The following is an 18,553-nucleotide window of genomic DNA, read 5'->3' on the forward strand; positions in this document are numbered from 1 at the left end:
GGCAGGGCACAGCTGCTGAGAACACTGCCCTCACAAGGTCAGGAATGTACAGATGAGGTCTTCATTTCTGTTCAAGGCAATGTTGATAAACATTAGGTTCTCTTAGCCCACTAGCCTCTATGGCTTGTATGTGTGAATTAGAAGAGGCAACCCCCTCTGGGCAGATTAATTAGGAAAAGGAGCCCCTGATGGGTAGACATGGCTTGGCAATCAAGTGGGGGGCTGGATTTCAGCCCTGTAGAAACAGGTGTCTTTGTGCAATCTACATCCTGAGCAACTGCACATGGTGACCCTATCTCCTTGATACTAAACCAAACTCATCTTTACATCCTCATCTTGGAGAAAAAAACAGTTATTGTCTGGCCATCCCTGAGCAGTACATCTCTGCCTGTCCTCCCCCTCCCTGGACTTTGAGAATTTTTACACTCCAACCCCCAGAACTATGGAGGGACACCAAACCAGGCTTGGACATCCTTGAACAGGGCAGAGAGACACTGTCCCTGGGAAGGAAGCCCACCCCCTGCTGTGCTGGGTTTGATTTCCAAACTCCTCACACGAGTCCCATCTTTGGCACAGTGGACCAACCCCTGGACCACAGCAGCCTTCGGCAAATGGTGCTCAGCCATTACACCGCAAGAGAGTCTAGAAGCAGGGATTTACGCATGGAGAGCGTGCCTGAAAATGGGGACGATCTGAGGCCCAAGAAGAAGTTAACGGTCTGAGGTGGACATGGCCATGTTTGTACCATAACCAGAGAGAGTAAATGTTTTGTTCCGTAACCCTGGTGCCTCTTCACACTCATTACTAGGAGACTGGGGTGCTGGAGCCACCGCAGGATGGGGTAGAGGAGCAGGAGGGTCGAGTTCCAAAGCCAGCAAGAGGGCAAGAGTGGTGTGAGGTCACCATGGCTGGGAGCCAAAATACTGATTTCACGTCCTAGAACCACATGGGGTGCGGCAGACGCTCACAGGTGGGAACCAGGAGCCTTGGAGTCTCTGTGTGTGTGTGTGTGTGTGTGTGTGTGTGTGTGTGTGTGGTGTGGATGAATGTGTCACTGTGGAGCTGTGTCCAGGGTGTCTTGCCCTGAAACACAAACTCCACTCGAGCGCTCTGAGCTGGGGCCTCTCCCGGGCCTGGCCGTGTCTCTGTAGGAGCCCCAGGTCACAGGTTCCGGACGTGGGGGATATGGATTGTTGTAGGGTTTGGATCATGATGGGTCATCATGGCGTGGGGGGCCCCTGGGTCCCTGCCTTCCCAGTTTGCTGTTGGCTTTGAAAGGGACCCCCCCCCCTTCCCAGCAGGTGATGTCATTGGAGCTGACCCTGAGCTCCTCCTCTGGGGGCTCCGGTGTTGTTCTTGAATCTTGGAGACTGGCTCCAGTTCTGGCTCTTTCAACCACCTGGACCCCCTCATACCCCCTGGTCGACCCCAGCTGCCACTCCCACCCCCAATTTCAGCCCTTTGTTTCCATCACATCATTCGCTTTGGCTGTGTCCTGGGTTCTTGGGGTTCTCTTGAAAACTTTGAGTGCCCGGCATCCACTCCCCTTTCTTCCTAAAAGGCATTTGAATTTTCCTTTGGGGAACGGCCCCTCCCACCCTCAGGCCGTGTGGTTTGGAAGGGGCTGGTTTCAACCCCAACGCAAGGGTTAATCATGTGACCAAGTCTGCCAGTCAGAGCACTACACCTGTTTCGGGGTTGGTTCAGGTATCCCATACGCCCTGTTCTGGGATTTGTGTGGAGCTGGGAGAGAGGGAGGTGCCCTCTTTCCACTAGGATTGCTGTGGGGATAGACAAGAGCTAAGAACTGCTGGTGACCATTCTGTCACCACTGAGAGCAGAGCAACATGAAAGAAAGCAGAGCAGTGGAGAGGCCTCCTCAGGTTCTGTTGGTACTGTTTGAGCTCCTGGATGCAGCTATGCCTGAAGCCCTCAGACTTCTCAGTTATGTGAACTCATTTGTCTCCTAAGTTGGGATTCTTGCAGCCAAAACAGACCTCAGTGTTTCAGCAATGATTTTGGTCACCCAAAATCAAGAGTCAACTCACACCTAGGCCTAGTTCCTAGACCCCAGGCAGGGTCAGAAGTCATTATCTATGTATGTCTGTGTCCCTCCCCCAATTTGCCAGGAGAGAAATACAGACAACTTCTACTTTATCTGAAATTAGAAATTAACCTCTTACAATTAATGGATGTGATTTTTTGGCCAAATGAGCCATATTTTTAGTGTGCATGTGAGGCCTCTTCTTCTTAACTTATCCTGGGGCCTAAACACATCTATGGGAGAAGCATTCCAGTGACATCCTAAAGGAAAGTACACCAGGGAAGCTAGGCTCTACCAGTGCTCGAACTCTTTGAAAGAAAGGGTTGTGGTCCTCTAGTTAACATTCCAGTAAAATGTGGACTTTCATGGAAATAGTCCTGAGTGGCTGTGAAGGTCTGTGGCCACGCTATGCGGCCTGCGGGATCTTAGTTCCCCGCCCAGGGATGGAACCCATGCCCCTGCAGTGGAAGCGTGGAGTCTTAACCACTGGACCACCAGGGAAGTCCCTGAAGGTCTATCTTACAGAGTCACTAAGATTCAATAATAATGACAGCAGGGCCATCACTAGCTCATACACCACCTTCACGGGAACTAGCAAAGGGTCTTCCATACTCAAGGACACACCATAAACAAATACACAACCTCCTGTTTATTTGAACATGGCCTCTGTATGGATTTCCATCTGCCGGCTGTGTGGCCACGTGGTATCTCTAAGGCACCCAGGCTGCGAAGAAGATGGAGGTAGATAAATGAGGCGGCCACACAGCCAACAGGCCAGGGGCAGGGGTGGTGGCATTACTGGGCAAAGTGAGGAGAGGGCAGGGACGCCCCCCATCCACCCACCCAAAGGCAATCCCCTCCTTAGTCCTTCTCTTCTCCGTGGGTGATGATGTGCACCAGGTTCTTATAGTCCAAGTTGCCAGTCACATCAGGGGGGAAGGCGGCAAACATCTGGTCGACCTGCAACGAATCAGCAAGACATGCTGAGGACATGGGGAGGAGCAGTGGAGGGGGGAGGGCTGTGTGCGGGGCGGCCCGAGTGGAGAGGCAGCTGGGGGCCTGGAGGACATGGGTTGCGGTGGACATCTCCCTCCGTGCCCTCCTGCTTCCTTGCCCTTTGTAGCTCTTCCACAGGTGCCAGCCCCAAGGGCCATCCTGCAGGGATGTTCCCGGGAACCAGCCTGCGACGGGGAAAGAAGGGATCGCAAACTCAAGTGTGCAAAGGGGCGGGCAGGTTATGTGGGGGAGCAAAGTGGGCCTGGTGGGGACTGTGGCTAAATGGAGGCTAGTCCATCTACAGAGGTCGCAACTGCTCAGGGCCAGCCCATGTGTCCACATGGGCAAGGAGGTCAGACTCTTTGAGGAATTTGTTTCTTTGAGGGAAACTAGAAGTTAAATTTTTTTAAATGTGCAATTTCTACATTTAAAAAGTATTGGCTAGTTATTTGTTTTTTTAATTTGGGGTTAATAATAGATAACATTTATATTGCCCTTATCACATATCAGCACTTTATACATGTGAACTCATTTAATCCTCACAGTGTACTATGAAGTAGATTCTATTATTGTCCCCACTTTACAGATGAGGAAATTGAGGCACAGTGAGGTTAAGGAGCTTGTCCAAAGTCCCAAAGCCTGGTGAGAGTTGAAAGGCAGGCTCTTGCAACTGCTTGAGTTTTGAGGGGGAAATCCAAATAAAATTTTTAGTAAAATGTGAAACTTGATGGAATCAGGCCAGAGAGGCTATAAGGGACCGTTTTAAATAGACTCATTAAGGTTCATTAGTAACGTTGACAAGGCAGTTGCTTGTTTATACAGGGCCTTTGGTGAATTAACAATAGTACCCCTTCTTCCAGGCACATCTGCCACCTGCCAGAAAAAGTCATATATTCTGATTTCTAAAAAATTATAACAGGACACTTTACTGCCATCTGCTGGAAAACTATTGCAACAAATAAATACTCTGCAGTATTAAGGGCATCCAGGAGGATTGTGCAGTGTACAACCTACACGACTGTATGCGGTGACCCTGCATGCCACCTTCACTTCATCAGGAAATTGATGCTCTCACCAGGTATCCATGCATTATGAGGAAGACAGAACCTGGAGTCAGACAGACCTAGGTTTGAATCCAGGCCCCGGCATTTCTCATTAGTGTTGTCCTTTTAGTCAAAGCAAAGTGACTTTGCTTCCCTGAGCCTCAGTTTCCCCATCTGTAAAATGACCATAATACTAGTCCCTACCTCACAGGGTGATTGACAGAGTGAAATGAGATAAGGGCTTAGTAAACAAGAGCAGATTCTCTCTCAGTGTGGGGTCAGGGGTGTTTTATATAAGAGAGTCTGGAGAGGGAGTCCCCAGAAGGGTGAGGCCAGGAGCTGGGGTACAGAGAGTGTCCGAAGGGCCCTGTTACCTCCTCCTTGGAAAACCTCTCCGCCTGCGTGGTCAGCATCTCCTGTATGCTGCAGAGAGAGAAAAGCAGGTATTGCAGCCGGCTGTGTGGAGAGGGCTGGGGGGAGAAGCAAGGAACCCCACGTCTTCCCCCACAGATCCCACTCACTAATCAGCCCTGAGCACCCCTTTGCCTTCAGGGTCAAACACTTTGAACGCGTTGAGAATGGTCTCCTCGGGGTCTGCCCCTGAAACAGAAAACGGGGTTAAAATGTGCCATGGGTGGCTGGGAACCTCTGGTAAGCAGGAAAGGTCCTGTTGCCTCCTGAACACTGAGCCTTGGCGTTTTGAAAGAGTGGGCTAAGAATCCAGTTCTTTCTTTCTTTCTTTTTGGCTGCATTGGGTCTTCGTTGCTGTGCGCGGGCTTTCTCTAGTTGTGTTGAGCAGGGGCTACTCTTTGTTGCGGTGCACGGGCTTCTCATTGTGGTGACTTCTCTTGTTGCAGAGCACGGGCTCAGTAGTTGTGGCTTGCAGGCTCTAGAGCGCAGGCTCAGCAGTTGTGGCACATGGGCTTAGTTGCTCCGCGGCATGTGGGATCTTCCCAGACCAGGGATCTAACCTGTGTCCCCTGCATTGGCAGGCGGGTTCTTAACCACTGAGCCACCAGGGAAGTCCTGAGAATCCAGTTATTTCTGAGGAAGCCCAAGGTCGAGCATGGATCTAGACTTAGAAAGACTCGGATTCAAATCCTGACTCCAGCATTTGTTAGCTGTGTGGCTGCAGGCAAGAGACTTTCCGTCTCTGAGCTTCAGTTCCCCATCTGTAGACTGGGATAAGAATAGAAACTACCTCCTAGATGCTATTAAATAAGGTGATGCATATAATGTGTTCAAAGTGCTTAGCATGAGGTCTGGATCAGGGTAAGCCTTGGAGCACTGTTAACTGCTGATTTTATTGTTTTTTCTTCCCCCTGATGTTACTCTGCCTTCATGGGCCAACCCCAATATGTCCTCCCAGTGCTTTAATTGATGCCCAAAGATGAAGACACATAAACACAGACAGACATACACAGACAGATGCACAGAGACACATATACACAGATATACATATACGCACATAGATGCGCAGATATACACATGAACTTACCCTTAAGTTTCTCCCCAAACATCTGTAGGAACACAGTAAAGTTAATTGGACCTGGAGCCTCCTTGAGCATTTCATCAATTTCCTCATTTTTCACATTCACACGCCCTAGGGCAGGAGACAGACACTTAGCAACTCCAAGCTGGGACAGAAACAGCTGTCAGAACACTGGCATTTGCCCTTATAATCCTACTGCAAGGAATCTAGTCTAGAAATAATCAGAGACGGAGTGAATGGGGCCAAAGATTCACGTGAGAAGATGTTCTCAAAAGTGTTATTTATAAAAGTCAGACAACTGGGAACAACCCAAAGAGGGTTTAGTTACTTTTTAAAATAGTGCCTTCAGAACCTGGAACAAGTTATACAGATGTTTTAATATTTTACTCAATGGGAAATGCTCGTATTATAAATTAGCCCTTGTTACTTGGAGGTGGGCGAGACATCAGAATTACCTGAGGGAACTTTTTCAAATTACACCTGCTATAACCCATACAGCCTTGGAGATTCTGATGTACCTGCTCTAGCCACTGCCACAGGCCATATAGTACCTCTGTGTAAGTTAGAAAAAGCCACGCCTTCTTAAGATAATTTATGTTTTAAATGTAAAAGTCTACAGTGGCTACAAATATGAATAGTACTCTGTATAATTGCTCAGTACACAACCTGCACAGCTGTTCATGGCCCTGAGTTCTGGGGTTAGGAGTGGAGGAGCGGTTAGTGGTGGCAGGTTGGACACATATTTTGAAACAGCTCCATGTACTCATCCTCATCCTACTGAGATGTTAAATTTTAAAACCTGAATCCAAAATAGAATGATTCCAGCTATTAAACACACACGTGCGTGCACACACACGCACACACACACACACACACACACACACACGAGATGCCTAGAAAAAAACTTAGAGGCTGAGATGTTAACAGTGGAATGTGGCCTAATGGCCAACGTTGTTTCCTCTTTATACTTTTCTGAATTTTCCAAGTGTTCTATTGTAAACTGCCATTGCATTCAAAACCACACAAAAATTACTTTGAAAGAAAAATAAAACACATGTGAAGACGCTCAAAGACTAAAACTTTCTTTCCTATCCTCTGAAATTTGCCTTAAGGACCATTCTTGGTTGAGCTGTTTCTTTGGAAAATGACAAGCTGTTGACCTTTTTGATGGCCCCACCTCCTGCCCCTCACAGGAGTGGGATAAGGAGACCCTCCTGCAGGCGTTGGTGGGGCGACGTACCAAGAGCAGCAAAGGTGTCCCTCAGATCGTTCTTGTCTATGAAGCCATCCCTGTTCTGGTCCATGATGGTGAAGGCCTGTGAAAGGGAGGCGGTTGTCTGGTCAACCCAAGAGAAATTGGGGGGAGGAGCCCTAGAGGTTATGCCAAGGGCTGGGGGCAGTGGGATTCTGGGGTTTTCAAGGCACATCGAAGGACATTAGATCAAGAATCAAGGATTTGAAACAGGCTAGCAGTTCCTCAAAATGTTAGGCCTAGAGTTATTGTAGGACCCAGCAATTCTACTCTTCGGTGTGTTCCCAAGAGAAATGAGAACACATGTCCACACAGACACCTGTAGGTGAATGTCCACAGCAGCACTATTCACAACAGCCCCAAACTGGAAACAACCCACATGCCCATCAACTGATGAGTGAATAAACAAAATGTGGTCTCTCCCCATGATGGAATATCATACAGCAATAAAAAGAAGGAAATTCTGACACGTGCTGCAACATGGATGAACCTTGAAACATGATGCTGAAAGAAGCCAGACACAAAAGACCACATAGTATATGACTCCATTTCTCTGAAGCTTCCAGAACAGGCAGATCCATAGAGACAGAAAATAGATCGGTGGTTGTCAGGGGCTGGGGGGGGGGGCGGGAGAAATGGGGAGTGACTGCTAATGGGTATGAGGTTTCTTTTGGGGGCAATGAAAATGTTCTAAAATTAGTGATGATGGTTGCAAAATTCTGTGACTATATTAAATAACCACTGAATTGTACAGTTTAAAAAGGTGACTACATGGTACGTGAATTATATCTTTATAAAGCTGTTATTGAAAAAGAAAAAACTAAGTTAAAACCTGGAGTCTGTCCCCGCCAGCTCGCAAGCCCGCATTGTCTGTAAAACAGAGCCAGTAATCTTTCCCAGCTGGCTCCAGGGAGACTCTAAGAGCTTTGTGAATGCCCAGGTAATTGACAAATGATGTATTATATCTGTGTTTTTTTAGTTCTTTTAGCAACTGGTTCCTGAAAGTATTTGCATCCCCAGGTCACACCCCCAGCAGCTGATCTCATTCCAGAGGTTGGGACAGAGTGAGGGAGAAGGGCGGGTGTAGTCTTCTCCATGGAAGGGGACTATTTCAAGTTCAGATATGATATTTCATCCCAGGAATTCCTCTTTCCCTGGAAGCTTATGGGCCACGGCATTCCTGTGATCTGAATGTTGGTGGGGACAGCAGGGGCCAGTCTTCATGTCCCATTGGAAGAGCCCCAAACAGTTTCCCCTTTTATATGAAACCGTGTCCTCTCCAGCATAGCTTTAACGTATTTTCCTCTGAAGGGCCAGGTGAGAATGTGGCTGACTCAGCGTGAGCCATCAGGACTGCTGGAAAATTAGTTCAGTTTATCCTTCTGAGCCTGCGGCAGTGGCTTAATTTTACCTAATTGGTACTTAGGTTTGCTTACTAAGGCACATGCCCATAGACTGTGATAGGGTTTCAGACCCGGCTAGCATTCAACAACTGAGGACTGTAAAAATTAAAATCTAAGATACTCTCAGACGTCTCTCAGACTGACAAAAATAATTTTTGAGATGTTAACGCCCTATGTTGATGGAGATGTGGCGGGAAAGGCACTTTCTCCTCTTGGTGCTGATGGGAGTCAGAATGATCACAGCATTTCTGGAGGGCAACTTGGACCAGTGGTTATACTTGGTTTTAGTTCCTTTTTTAAAAAAAGTTCCTTCGATCCAGCTGTTCTGCTTTTAGGAATTTACCCCAAGGAAATAACCAGAGATACAAGCAAAGGTGTGTTATTTATAATAGTACAACATTCTGTATATAACATCCAACCATAGGAAGCAGTTTAAATAAATTATGGAAAATGTTGGTGCTGAATTGCTCAAAGAAAAACAGCAGGTACTGATTAGTGTGCTTTGTTTAACAAACGTGTACATATTTTGGGTTGGCCAAAAAGTTCGTTTGGGTTTTTCCATAAGGTCTTATGGAAGAAAACGAAAGAACCTTTTGGCCAACCCAATATATAACAAAAATCACCAGAAGGGTGAATACCAAAATGTTAACTGATTATCTCTGGGTAGTAGAATTGTAGGTCAGGTCATTTTTATTCTTTGTGCATTTCTGAAATTCTTTCCTACATTTTCAACAAGACATATGCTTTACTTTGATGATCAGCAAAAGTTAATTCCTTTAAGTCATTCACACACACATTCAGACCGAATTTGGGGTTTTGGGGGAGGATAAAGACAACCTAACTGAGAAGTCCTTGCAGGGAGTGTGGAACGAGGGAAAGGCTCTTTCTAGCATGTGGGCATCTCCACCCAGGCGAATGATTCCACAGCTGCACCCACCTCCTTAAATTCCTGGATCTGGCTCTGTTCAAACATGGAGAACACGTTGGAATTGGCGCCCTCTGCTCTCTTCTTGGCTTTCTTAGGTGACTAGGGGGTATAAAAGCATCGATTAAAAAAAGTCAGAGGCTGGGAATTAGAAGACTAGGTCAGGGGACATCTCTGGGTGAGCCTCAGCTGCTTATCTGTGAAATGGGGGTATGGTGCCCATACTCATCTCAAAATGGCGTTGCTGGAAAGATAAAAGGACACGGAATAAGGTTTCTCAAAAGCACCCCAGTTCTGGTGGATCGTAAAAGACTGTGGGTCTTGCAGCAGCTCCTTTGCAAACTAGGGGTGGTAGAGGTCTGTCTCCGGGGATGGAGGCCAGGCTTTCGGATCAGGCCCAGCAGGACCCAGCTGCTTTTGTTTCGATGCATTTCACAAAAAGTTCAGTAATGCACAGAAGGAGAATTGATTGGAGGCGAAAAAAAGTCAGGCTCACTGAACCATGAGGAATGCGAGATGAAATGACACATTTTCAGGGTGTTAAAACCCAACTGCTCTGTCCCCCTCAATTTTCTCTTGATCCAAATGGCAGCAAAATCTCCTCTCTAAATGTTCTGTCCTTGCACCGTGCAAACAGAGCAGAGAAGAGCGAGTTAACATTTCCCCACCCGCTTCTGACTTGAGTTACAGCAAACGCTTGAACACTGCATATGTTATTGCATTTAATCCTCATAACTGCTCTGTCAAGTGGATGCTATTATTACCATCGCCATTTTACGGGGAGACAACCACGGCTCAGAGAGGTTGGGTCATGTACCCAAGGTCACACAGTCACAGAAAGGCAGAGCTGGTATTGAACTTGGGCAGACTGACTCCAGAGTCTGTGCCCCTAACCACAGTCCTACACTGACCCTGATTTGGGGGCTTCCTGCTTCGGGAGGGGGACACCTAACCAAAAACATAGGGAGAAAGGTTTTAAATTTGCAAGTTCAAGAGGTGAAAACAGAAAAGATTCTTTTCCCCAAACGCCTGAACAAGAGAAAAGAATTACAATTTGATCCTTAAAAGTGTTCAATCCCATTTTGCAAGCCCTGGGAGTTATTGATTCCTTGAGAGGTCAGTAGACAAGCCATAAAAAAGCCAACTCTCTTATTTTGTTTTTGCGAGTCCCCGGGAGCTGCTGTTATTTGTGGCTTATCGGGGCATTGATTGGGGTTCCTCTGTGTGCACACAGCGAGTAGTGCTTTTTCCACCAGGGTCTGGGGCCCCAGAAAGCTGCCTTTCTCCCCCTCCCCTTTCGTCCTTTGCTTGTAGGTGGTGTCCTCACCTCACCGCCCAGCATCACTTACCTCCGGGGGCCCTCGATACTCACCATGGTGGAAAGGACACAGCAGTGCTCCCCCAGAAGAATCCCACAGGCTGCCCAGCTTTCCTCAGCCCAGGAACAATAAATACTTCCTCCCCAAGTTTAAAAATAACCCCATGACCACTTTTGGCAGTAGTAGGTGAGGCGGACACCACCTAAGGCCCCCCCCCCCCGCGCCCCGACCCCATGCCGTTCTTCTGAAGTAAGGGCAGCTCACTCGCCACCCAGTGACACGTGAGACCCAAAAAGGCATTCAAGGTTAAAGAGACTGGCGGCTGGTGCATGGGGAGAGATGTGGCTCGCTTTCTGCAGCGCTTGGGCGGTCAGCACTTGTGCTTGTCTGTTTTGAGAAGGAAAATGGCAGGGAGAGGAGACTTAAAATTCTCTAACATTATCAGGCATGGGTCTCACCTCAGGGTCTTTGTACCTGCAGTCTCCTCTGCCTGGAATGCTTTTCTGTCAGACATCTGCAAGGCTCCCTTCCTCACCTCCTTCAGGTCTTTGCTCAAACGTCACCTTCTCAGTGAGACCTCCCTACCACCCTACTTAAAATAGCCGTTTAGCCCTGCCCTGCAGAGACCTTTCTCTGCTTTGTTTTTCTCCCCAGCATTTACCACTTTCTAACATACCATGCAATTCACTTATTTTGTTCAGTGTCAGTGGACAGCTCAGGAGGGTGGGTCCTCTTTTTTTCCCTCACCACTCTCTCCCTGGCTCCAAGCTCGAGACTGGCAGGCACACAGCAGCTGCTCAACGAGTATGTGTTAATTGACTGAAGAAATAACAGCTCTCGGGCTTCCCTGGTGGCGCAGTGGTTAAGAATCCGCCTGCCAATGTGGGGACACGGGTTCGAGCCCTGGTCCAGGAAGATCCCACATGCCGCAGAGCAGCTAAGCCCATGCGCCACAACTACTGAGCCTGTGCTCTAGAGCCTGCGAGCCACAACTACTGAGCCTGCGTGCCACAACTACTGAAGCCCGTGTGCCTAGAGCCTGTGCTCCACAACAAGAGAAGCCACCACAATGAGAAGCCCGTGCACCACAACGAAGAGTAGCCCCCGCTCGCCGCAATTAGAGAAAGCCCGCGCGCAGCAACGAAGACCCAACACAGCCAAAAATAGAGGGAGGGAGGAAGGAAGGAAGAAATAACAGCTCTCATGGAGTGCCTGGGTACACGTCTCGTGTTCCAATTTAAATTTCTAATCACCCTGTGTGGTAGAGACCACCTTATTTTCAGTGTCCCCGTTTTACAGATGAGGAAACTGAGGCTGAGAGGCAAAATGAGCTGCCTGGAATCAGGCAGTGAAGTTGGGAGTGGATCTGAGGCTCATTTGCCTCCAGAGTCCAAGCTCTTAAAGGGCCTTGGGAAAGGCCGTTTGCTCTCAGAATGCCAGGCGCTGTGGTTGTTAATCTCCCTCAGGATGGTTTTCCTCCTGTGGCCTCACAGGCAGCCTTGGGATCCAAGGAGTGAGAAGTCAGGGCTTGGAATCAAGTAATGGCCTTGTTTAGTGGCCGTGGGTGACGGGCTCCAGAGTCCATGCCTCTAAGAAGCAGAACATTCTCTCAGCCGTCCTGTCCCTGGTGGTGTGGCCCCAGGGCCGATGGCTGGGCCAGCGGTCACCCCCTCTGTGGAGCCTGCTTTGCGCCATGCGCGGGGCTAGTGTGGGAGACTGCCGCCGAGTGACAAACTCCACGCCCTCATGACACTGTGTGCAACGGGTAGATGGATAAAAATAAACAAATGCGCAACCCAGAGAATTTCAGGTAGTGACACATATTACAGAGAGATGAAATAGAGAGGTGGGCAGTGCTGGGCGGTAGTACCGAGCAGAGACTGGGGGAGAGTGCTTCTGGCCACGGGATGGCAAGAGCCCCAGAGGAGGATGGATTGGGAATCTATGAGAAGCAGAAGGACCGTGTGACTGGAGCTGTGTGTGGGCCAGGGCACAAAGTGAGGCCAGCAAGGTGGGCAGGGCAGATCACGTGGTATGGCCTTGGGATTTCATTCCAGAAGCAAGGGGAGCAATAGGGAGTTCCCAGCAGGGAGACCCTTTGTCTAACCAGCCCCCGGGCTGCCCATGCCAGGGACAATCTGATTCGGGGCAAGGCCAGCAAGCAGCACCCCGGAATGAGATCCTATCAACCAAATCAATCCACAAATATGTGCTCAGTTACTCTGATGTGCTGAAACCTTTGTGGATGTAGCTGGAGAAAACTGGAAGATCCTTGGCCCCCAGGAATGAACAAAGTAGTTAATAAACAAGTAACACAGACTTTGCTTTCCTTGCCAAGGGCCTGAGTAGGGATTGTTAGAACATTTTCATTCAACCTTGGGCAGTTTGAGGCAATGGAGTGGAGTGATTGAGCCCTCAGGCTTGGAAGTCAGACAAAATTGCATTTGAACTGGTGGGCTCTGTGTGACCTTGGGCAAGTGACTTTACCTCTCTGAGCACATAAAGAAAACCTTCCTTATGAGATTTTCCAGAGGGTGAGTGGCGATGAGGCCCAGGCAGGTCCTCAGTAAATGGCAGTGATCACTCACTTCCTTTCTCAGGTGAAAAAAAATTTTCAATTTTGGGGGTGCAAACCCAAGAATCATTTATTGCCATGACCAAAAAAAAAAAAAAACGGTGTGAGTTTTTACCTCTTTAACATGGGTTAGAATTACCCAGGAGCCCCTTCTAACAGAATCTTTAATAACAAAAAATGTGTTTTCCTGTATGGGCACAGGCACAGGTACACACACTTGAGTGGGCACCTGCACCCACACACGCACACACACACATGCCCACATGTCTGTGTGCGGACCAAAACACACCCATGCACTCGTGCACATACACAGAGGCACATATTACACACAGACTTATGCACACTTATACACACATGCACGTGCACACAGACAGGTCAAAAAGAGCTTTTCTGTCCAAGATTCTCTGACAACACCAGAACAACTGTTTCCCTAGCTAATAGGCACACCATGGATTTTCGTTAAAACGCTTGTGCGAGCAGTCAGTAGCTATAAATGGCCAAGCGAAAAGGTTGTTGCAGCCACAGCGGATGTGTAGAATGCATGGTGAGGGTGGAGAATCCCTGGTTCAGGGGTGAGGATGGGCTCAGGCCCTCCAGAAGTGGGTGGTGCCCCTGAAGGGCATCCATATAGCTGGGCCCTCTGAGAACATAATTTATTCAACTGAGCCTTTGGGAGAAGGTGCTGACGGGAGAGTTCTGGCTCCATAGCTAGAGGTGTGGGGTCTCAATCAGGGTAATAAGTCTCTCAGGGCCTCAGTTTCCTCATCTGGAAAATGGAGACCATAATAGTACACAACCCCTCATAAGGCTGTTGAGAGGATTAAGTGAGATTGCGTATGTCAGGGAAATTCTGGGAACATGGTGGCCTGAGTAGGGCATGGAGTCACATGGCTGCCAGGACTTGGGCCCACAGGCTGGGTTAGACCTTAGGCTCTGTTGTTGGAGACCCAAATACCCACTCTGGTCAGTGAGCTGGGCCAGCACTGGGGAGTCCCCCAGAGCCCTGGGACAAGACCCTGGGAGTGGCAATCTGGGAAGACTTGGGGTTTGGGTCTGTGTAGACATTCAGGGGTACGATTCAGCATCAACCTCAACCTGCATTGGGGGAGGGAGCTTCGTGGGTGGTCTGAGGCCTCTCTATCCTCGAGGCTGGCTTGGCTAAGGCACCTTGCCTAGGAACACAGTCCCACAGGGCCTGAGAGCTTTCTACTGCTGGTGGGATTCCTACAGCTAAGAAGTGCCCAGCAACCAGACCTAAGTTCCATGCAGCCAAAGAGAAAAATAACTGCCCACCTGAACAGAAGCCAGAGAGAAGAACATTGGGCAGAACAATCAGAATAGCAAATTCTAGAACAATCAGAAAACAAACCTAGTGGATTCATTTCTTACTGCAGCTATAAAAATATTGCCATAAATTTGGTGGATTAAAAGAGTACCAGTTTATTAATCTCACAGTTCTGGAGGTCAGAAATTGAAAATGCAGGGCTGCATTTCTTCTGGAGGCTCTAGTGGAGAATCCATACTTGCCTTTTCCAGCTTCTAACGCCTGCCCACACTCCTTGGCTCGTGGACGCATCACTCCAGTCTCTTGACTTCAACCTCTCTGATCCTCTTGCCTCCTTTCTGTCTTCTGAGGACCCCTATGATTACATTGGGCCCACCTGGATAATCCAGAGTAATCTCCCCACCTCCAGATTCTTAATCACATCTGCAAAGTCCCCTTTGCTATGTAAGGTAACATATTCACAGGTTCCAAGGATTAGGACATGGACATTTCTGGAGAGTTTTACACTGCCCCCCACATCTAGTGAGCACAGGAGGAAACAGAGCAACAGCGGAGTAATATTAATTACAACAATAAAACTTAAGTGTATTAAAATTCATGGAACTGTACACGAAAAAAGGTCAATTTTATTGAATGGTAATTTAAAAAATTACCCATTGACAATTTTTTAAAAAGGCGTGAGGAGAGGGAAAAAATATAAGTAGTGTAAATAGATGTACACTATTTTTAAGCAAGAATGATTTTGACCCCAGTTTCAAAGGACATGAATTACTTAAATATTTATTGGTGCCCCCGCTTTGTGCAGGGTCCTGTTGTTAAGGCCTGATGTATGTCAGTAAAACTTCGTTCGGGTAAGGGGAGAGTCATACATACTAAGCTTCAATTTGAGAAAAGTAAGAATTTATGTTCAACTGCCTGTGGCACAATAATCTTCTGTTTTGAAAATGTAGCAGTGTGTTAATTTGATTATTTTTTAAAACCCACGTATTGGCTTACTACATAAAACAAAAACTGAAACAAACAAACATAGAGAAATACCAGTGAAACCCAAAAATGACATCCTGGAGCTTTAAGACCTGATTTCTGAACTAAGAACTTAACTAGATGAATTGTCAACAAGGAGGGTCCCTGTTGCAATCCACATAGTGGTTTGGAAGATGGTGTGCAGGGAATATCTTGGAGGAAAATAATGAAGAGAGGCAAACCATAAATATTCCAGGAGCAGAGGCTGAAACTAAACAAGTAATACAAGAAAATTTTCTTCAGCTGAGGAGAGAACGGAATCTGTAGATTGAAAGGACTCCCAAACTCCATGTGGGATGGATGAGGAAAAGAACACACACCAAGGTATATCCTGGCAAAATTCACAAACTCCCAGGATTAAGAGAAAATCTGACACATTTCCAGGCTCCTGTGGAAAAAATATGAATGGCATCAGACTTTTCCTTGACAATGCTGGAAGCAAGGAGCCAGAGAACAGGGGGCTGCAGCCCACAAACCCCAGGTCCCAGGAACTGGTCATCTGCCAGGTTGAGGACAGGAAGGATATTTGCTTTTGATTCTCCTCGAGATGGCCTAGTGTAACTGCTCAGGGTTTTGGAATCAGATAAACCAAGGTTTGAATTCAGGCCAGCTGTGTGATCTCAGGCAGGTTTTTTCCTCCTCTCTGAGTCTGTTTCCTTATCTGTAAAATGGGGAAAATAATAGCATCGCCTCATAGGGTTGTCATGAAGGTCAAATAGGATAGAGCATTGTGAGCCCTTGATAAATGTTAGCCACTGTGATTGTTTTGGGGTGCTTAGCTGTTAGACCTGGGAACACCTTTCCCCAGGCCTGGAAAACGTGGTCTAACCTGGGGGAGGGGAAGTCCTTGAAGGAAGAATAGTCCTTTTCCACTGACCGTTTGGAGCCTTGACATGGAGTGTCTCAGGGTCAAAGTCCCCAACTGAACTTGGATCCAACACCTTTGCCTGGGTTGACTGTGTTTTCAGTGGGCAAAAGGGGACTTGGAATGAGGGGAGATGGGTAAGGAGACTTTGGATTCCTTTAAGCCTTTGATTCCCACTTTGCTGATGATCACTGCTCCTCATATTTTTCTAAGGTAAACATTAACATTTTAAATTTCAAAACAATATATGGATGAACAGGCGAAATGGATCTGTGCTGTTAGGGGTCAGAACAGTGGGAGTTCGTAACTGTGAGGGGCCTCTAGGGGCGGTTTACTAGGTTTAGCCAAAAAAAAATATATATATATGTATATATATATACACATATATATGTGTATATATATATATACATATATATGTATATATATATACATATATATGTATATATATATACATATATATGTATATATATATATATATACATATATATGTATATATATATGTATATATATATATATATATATATACACATATATATGTATATATATATATAGAATGCCCAGTTAAATTGGAATTTGAGATAAACAGTGAGTAATTGCGGGGTCTTTTGGGACACTGGGAATGTTCTGTATCTTGATCTGAGTGCTGGTTACACAGATGTGTTATGTTTGGGAAGATTTATCGAGCTGCACTTTTATGATCTGTGCCCTTCTCTGTGTGCATGTCCATAAAAAGTTAAATTAGTACAATGTGAATGAATACATTCTTATTATAAAACAGTTTGAAATGCTACAGAAATATTTTGACTAAAAATCTTCCTTTCTGTCACTTCAGCCAAATCCTCCCCAGAGGGAACCAGTGTTTGTGGTTTGATGTAAAGTCTTTAGACTATATTTTCAATTCTTTGGTTTTTAAACATTGAGATACACCTGTAACAAGGTGCATGCCTCTTCAGTGCCCAGTGCGGTGAGTTTTTCATATGCATACACCGTGTCACCACCACCCAGGTCAAGACCCAAAACATCCCAGCTCCCGGAGCCGTATCCCTGTCAACACCCCCCAAAAGTAACTGTTTTTTTGACCTCTAGCACTGGAGATTAGTTTTGCCATTCTAGAACTTCAGGAAATTCCTTCCAGACTTTTTAAAAATAAAATTTTAATTTTAAGATTTACAGAAAAGTTGCAGAATTCTCATGTCCCCCTCACTCAGTTTCCCCTAATGTTAACATCTTACGTTACCATGGACATTGGTCAAAACTAAGAAACTGACGTTGGTGCATTACTATTGACTCAACTCCAGACTTCATCTGGATTTCACTGGTTTTTCCACCATTGCCCTTGTTTCTGTTCCAGGATCTATTTCAGGATTGCATCTCAGCTTCTCCCTCTCTCTCACTCTCTCAACTGCTCTCATTTGCACACACAAATATACATTTTTTGCATTAATATCACGCACATACATGCACATACTAATATACTTTTTCACATTAATGATATTGACACACACACACACACACACACACACACACACACCAGCCACCTGGACCTTTCTACTCCACGATGCGCCTTGGAAACCTTTTGAGAAGTCCTCCACCCTGGCCTCACTGATGGGGATGGCATGCATGTCTTCCCATCTGTGGCCAAGCGAGAGGCTGGTGGCAGAGCCAGGTCATGCAGCGGGCATACTTAATACTTGCTCAGAGCACCAGCTGAGCAGTGGTGTTGACAAAAAAACAAAGGAAAACCCAACAAACTTTTTTTTGGAAAGGATTAGATATATTTTTAAAAAGGATTAAAATAGTCACCGCAGGGAAAATCAGAACATCGCGAGATGTTTTTATGGCGGTTTGACCATTTCAGACTGTTTTTATCTTCCATTTCATATGAGGTGGTGGGAGTTGGCGTCCTTGCTGTTTTTAAGTCATGTAAAGGTTTTAATCCAGCTCCGGCGGGGGGTATTTTTTAATTTGTTTCCTTTGTAAGTACTTTTTTCTCTTTAGCTCCCGGAATTCAAATCTAAGCCTTTATATCCCTTCTAAGGTAAAAAGGAAGCTCTTCTCTGTATGGTTGTTTTATAAAACTCTTCAGTGGATCAAATGAGTACATATATTAATATCAGTAAATTAAAGAGTTAATCTAGTAACACGTGAATATTTAAGACAGAACCTGGCACAGGAAAGTGCCATATATGTGCTCACTGTGATATCACTGGAAGCAAACTGTTTTAGCGGGTCACCTTGCCTTGGGCGTGATGCCCCTTTAAGGTGGGTGGTGAAGTCAGCCATCTCGCAACAGAACAAAGGCATACCAGGCCCTGCCATCCCGAAGCCAGC

General features: G+C 46.7%; 2 protein-coding genes across 4 annotated transcripts in view; one reads left to right on the plus strand and one right to left on the minus strand.

Annotated features, from left to right (window-relative positions):
• The window catches only part of CCDC63 (coiled-coil domain containing 63), a 118,063-nt gene that overhangs the window by 32,277 nt on the left and 67,233 nt on the right, over positions 1-18,553 (plus strand). Inside the window, exon 12 of one of the 2 annotated variants that reach the window (XM_036823782.1) lies at positions 577-782. The exons of the other annotated variant lie outside the window; for it this stretch is intronic. Within the exon in view, the coding sequence (XP_036679677.1) occupies positions 577-722 (146 nt within the window). The 3' untranslated portion in view covers positions 723-782. Of the gene's footprint in view, positions 1-576; positions 783-18,553 lie in introns of those variants that run through there. 2 annotated transcript variants of the gene reach the window in all.
• Positions 2,673-10,633, minus strand: MYL2 (myosin light chain 2). 2 transcript variants are annotated; one of them, XM_036823785.1, is made up of 8 exons: positions 10,528-10,633; positions 9,168-9,257; positions 6,816-6,891; positions 5,582-5,686; positions 4,605-4,683; positions 4,458-4,506; positions 2,888-3,004; positions 2,673-2,768 (listed from the first exon to the last, which is right to left on the minus strand). In XM_036823785.1, exons 1-7 carry the CDS (start codon positions 10,528-10,530, stop codon positions 2,906-2,908), a joined length of 501 nt encoding a protein of 166 aa, XP_036679680.1. In that variant the 5' UTR covers positions 10,531-10,633; the 3' UTR covers positions 2,673-2,768; positions 2,888-2,905. The 2 variants fall into 2 exon arrangements, with proteins under 2 accessions (XP_036679680.1, XP_036679679.1); XM_036823784.1 differs by having other exon boundaries at positions 2,673-3,004.

Source organism: Balaenoptera musculus, chromosome 14, assembly GCF_009873245.2.
Source record: "Balaenoptera musculus isolate JJ_BM4_2016_0621 chromosome 14, mBalMus1.pri.v3, whole genome shotgun sequence".
In the NCBI taxonomy this organism is placed as follows: domain Eukaryota; kingdom Metazoa; phylum Chordata; class Mammalia; order Artiodactyla; family Balaenopteridae; genus Balaenoptera; species Balaenoptera musculus.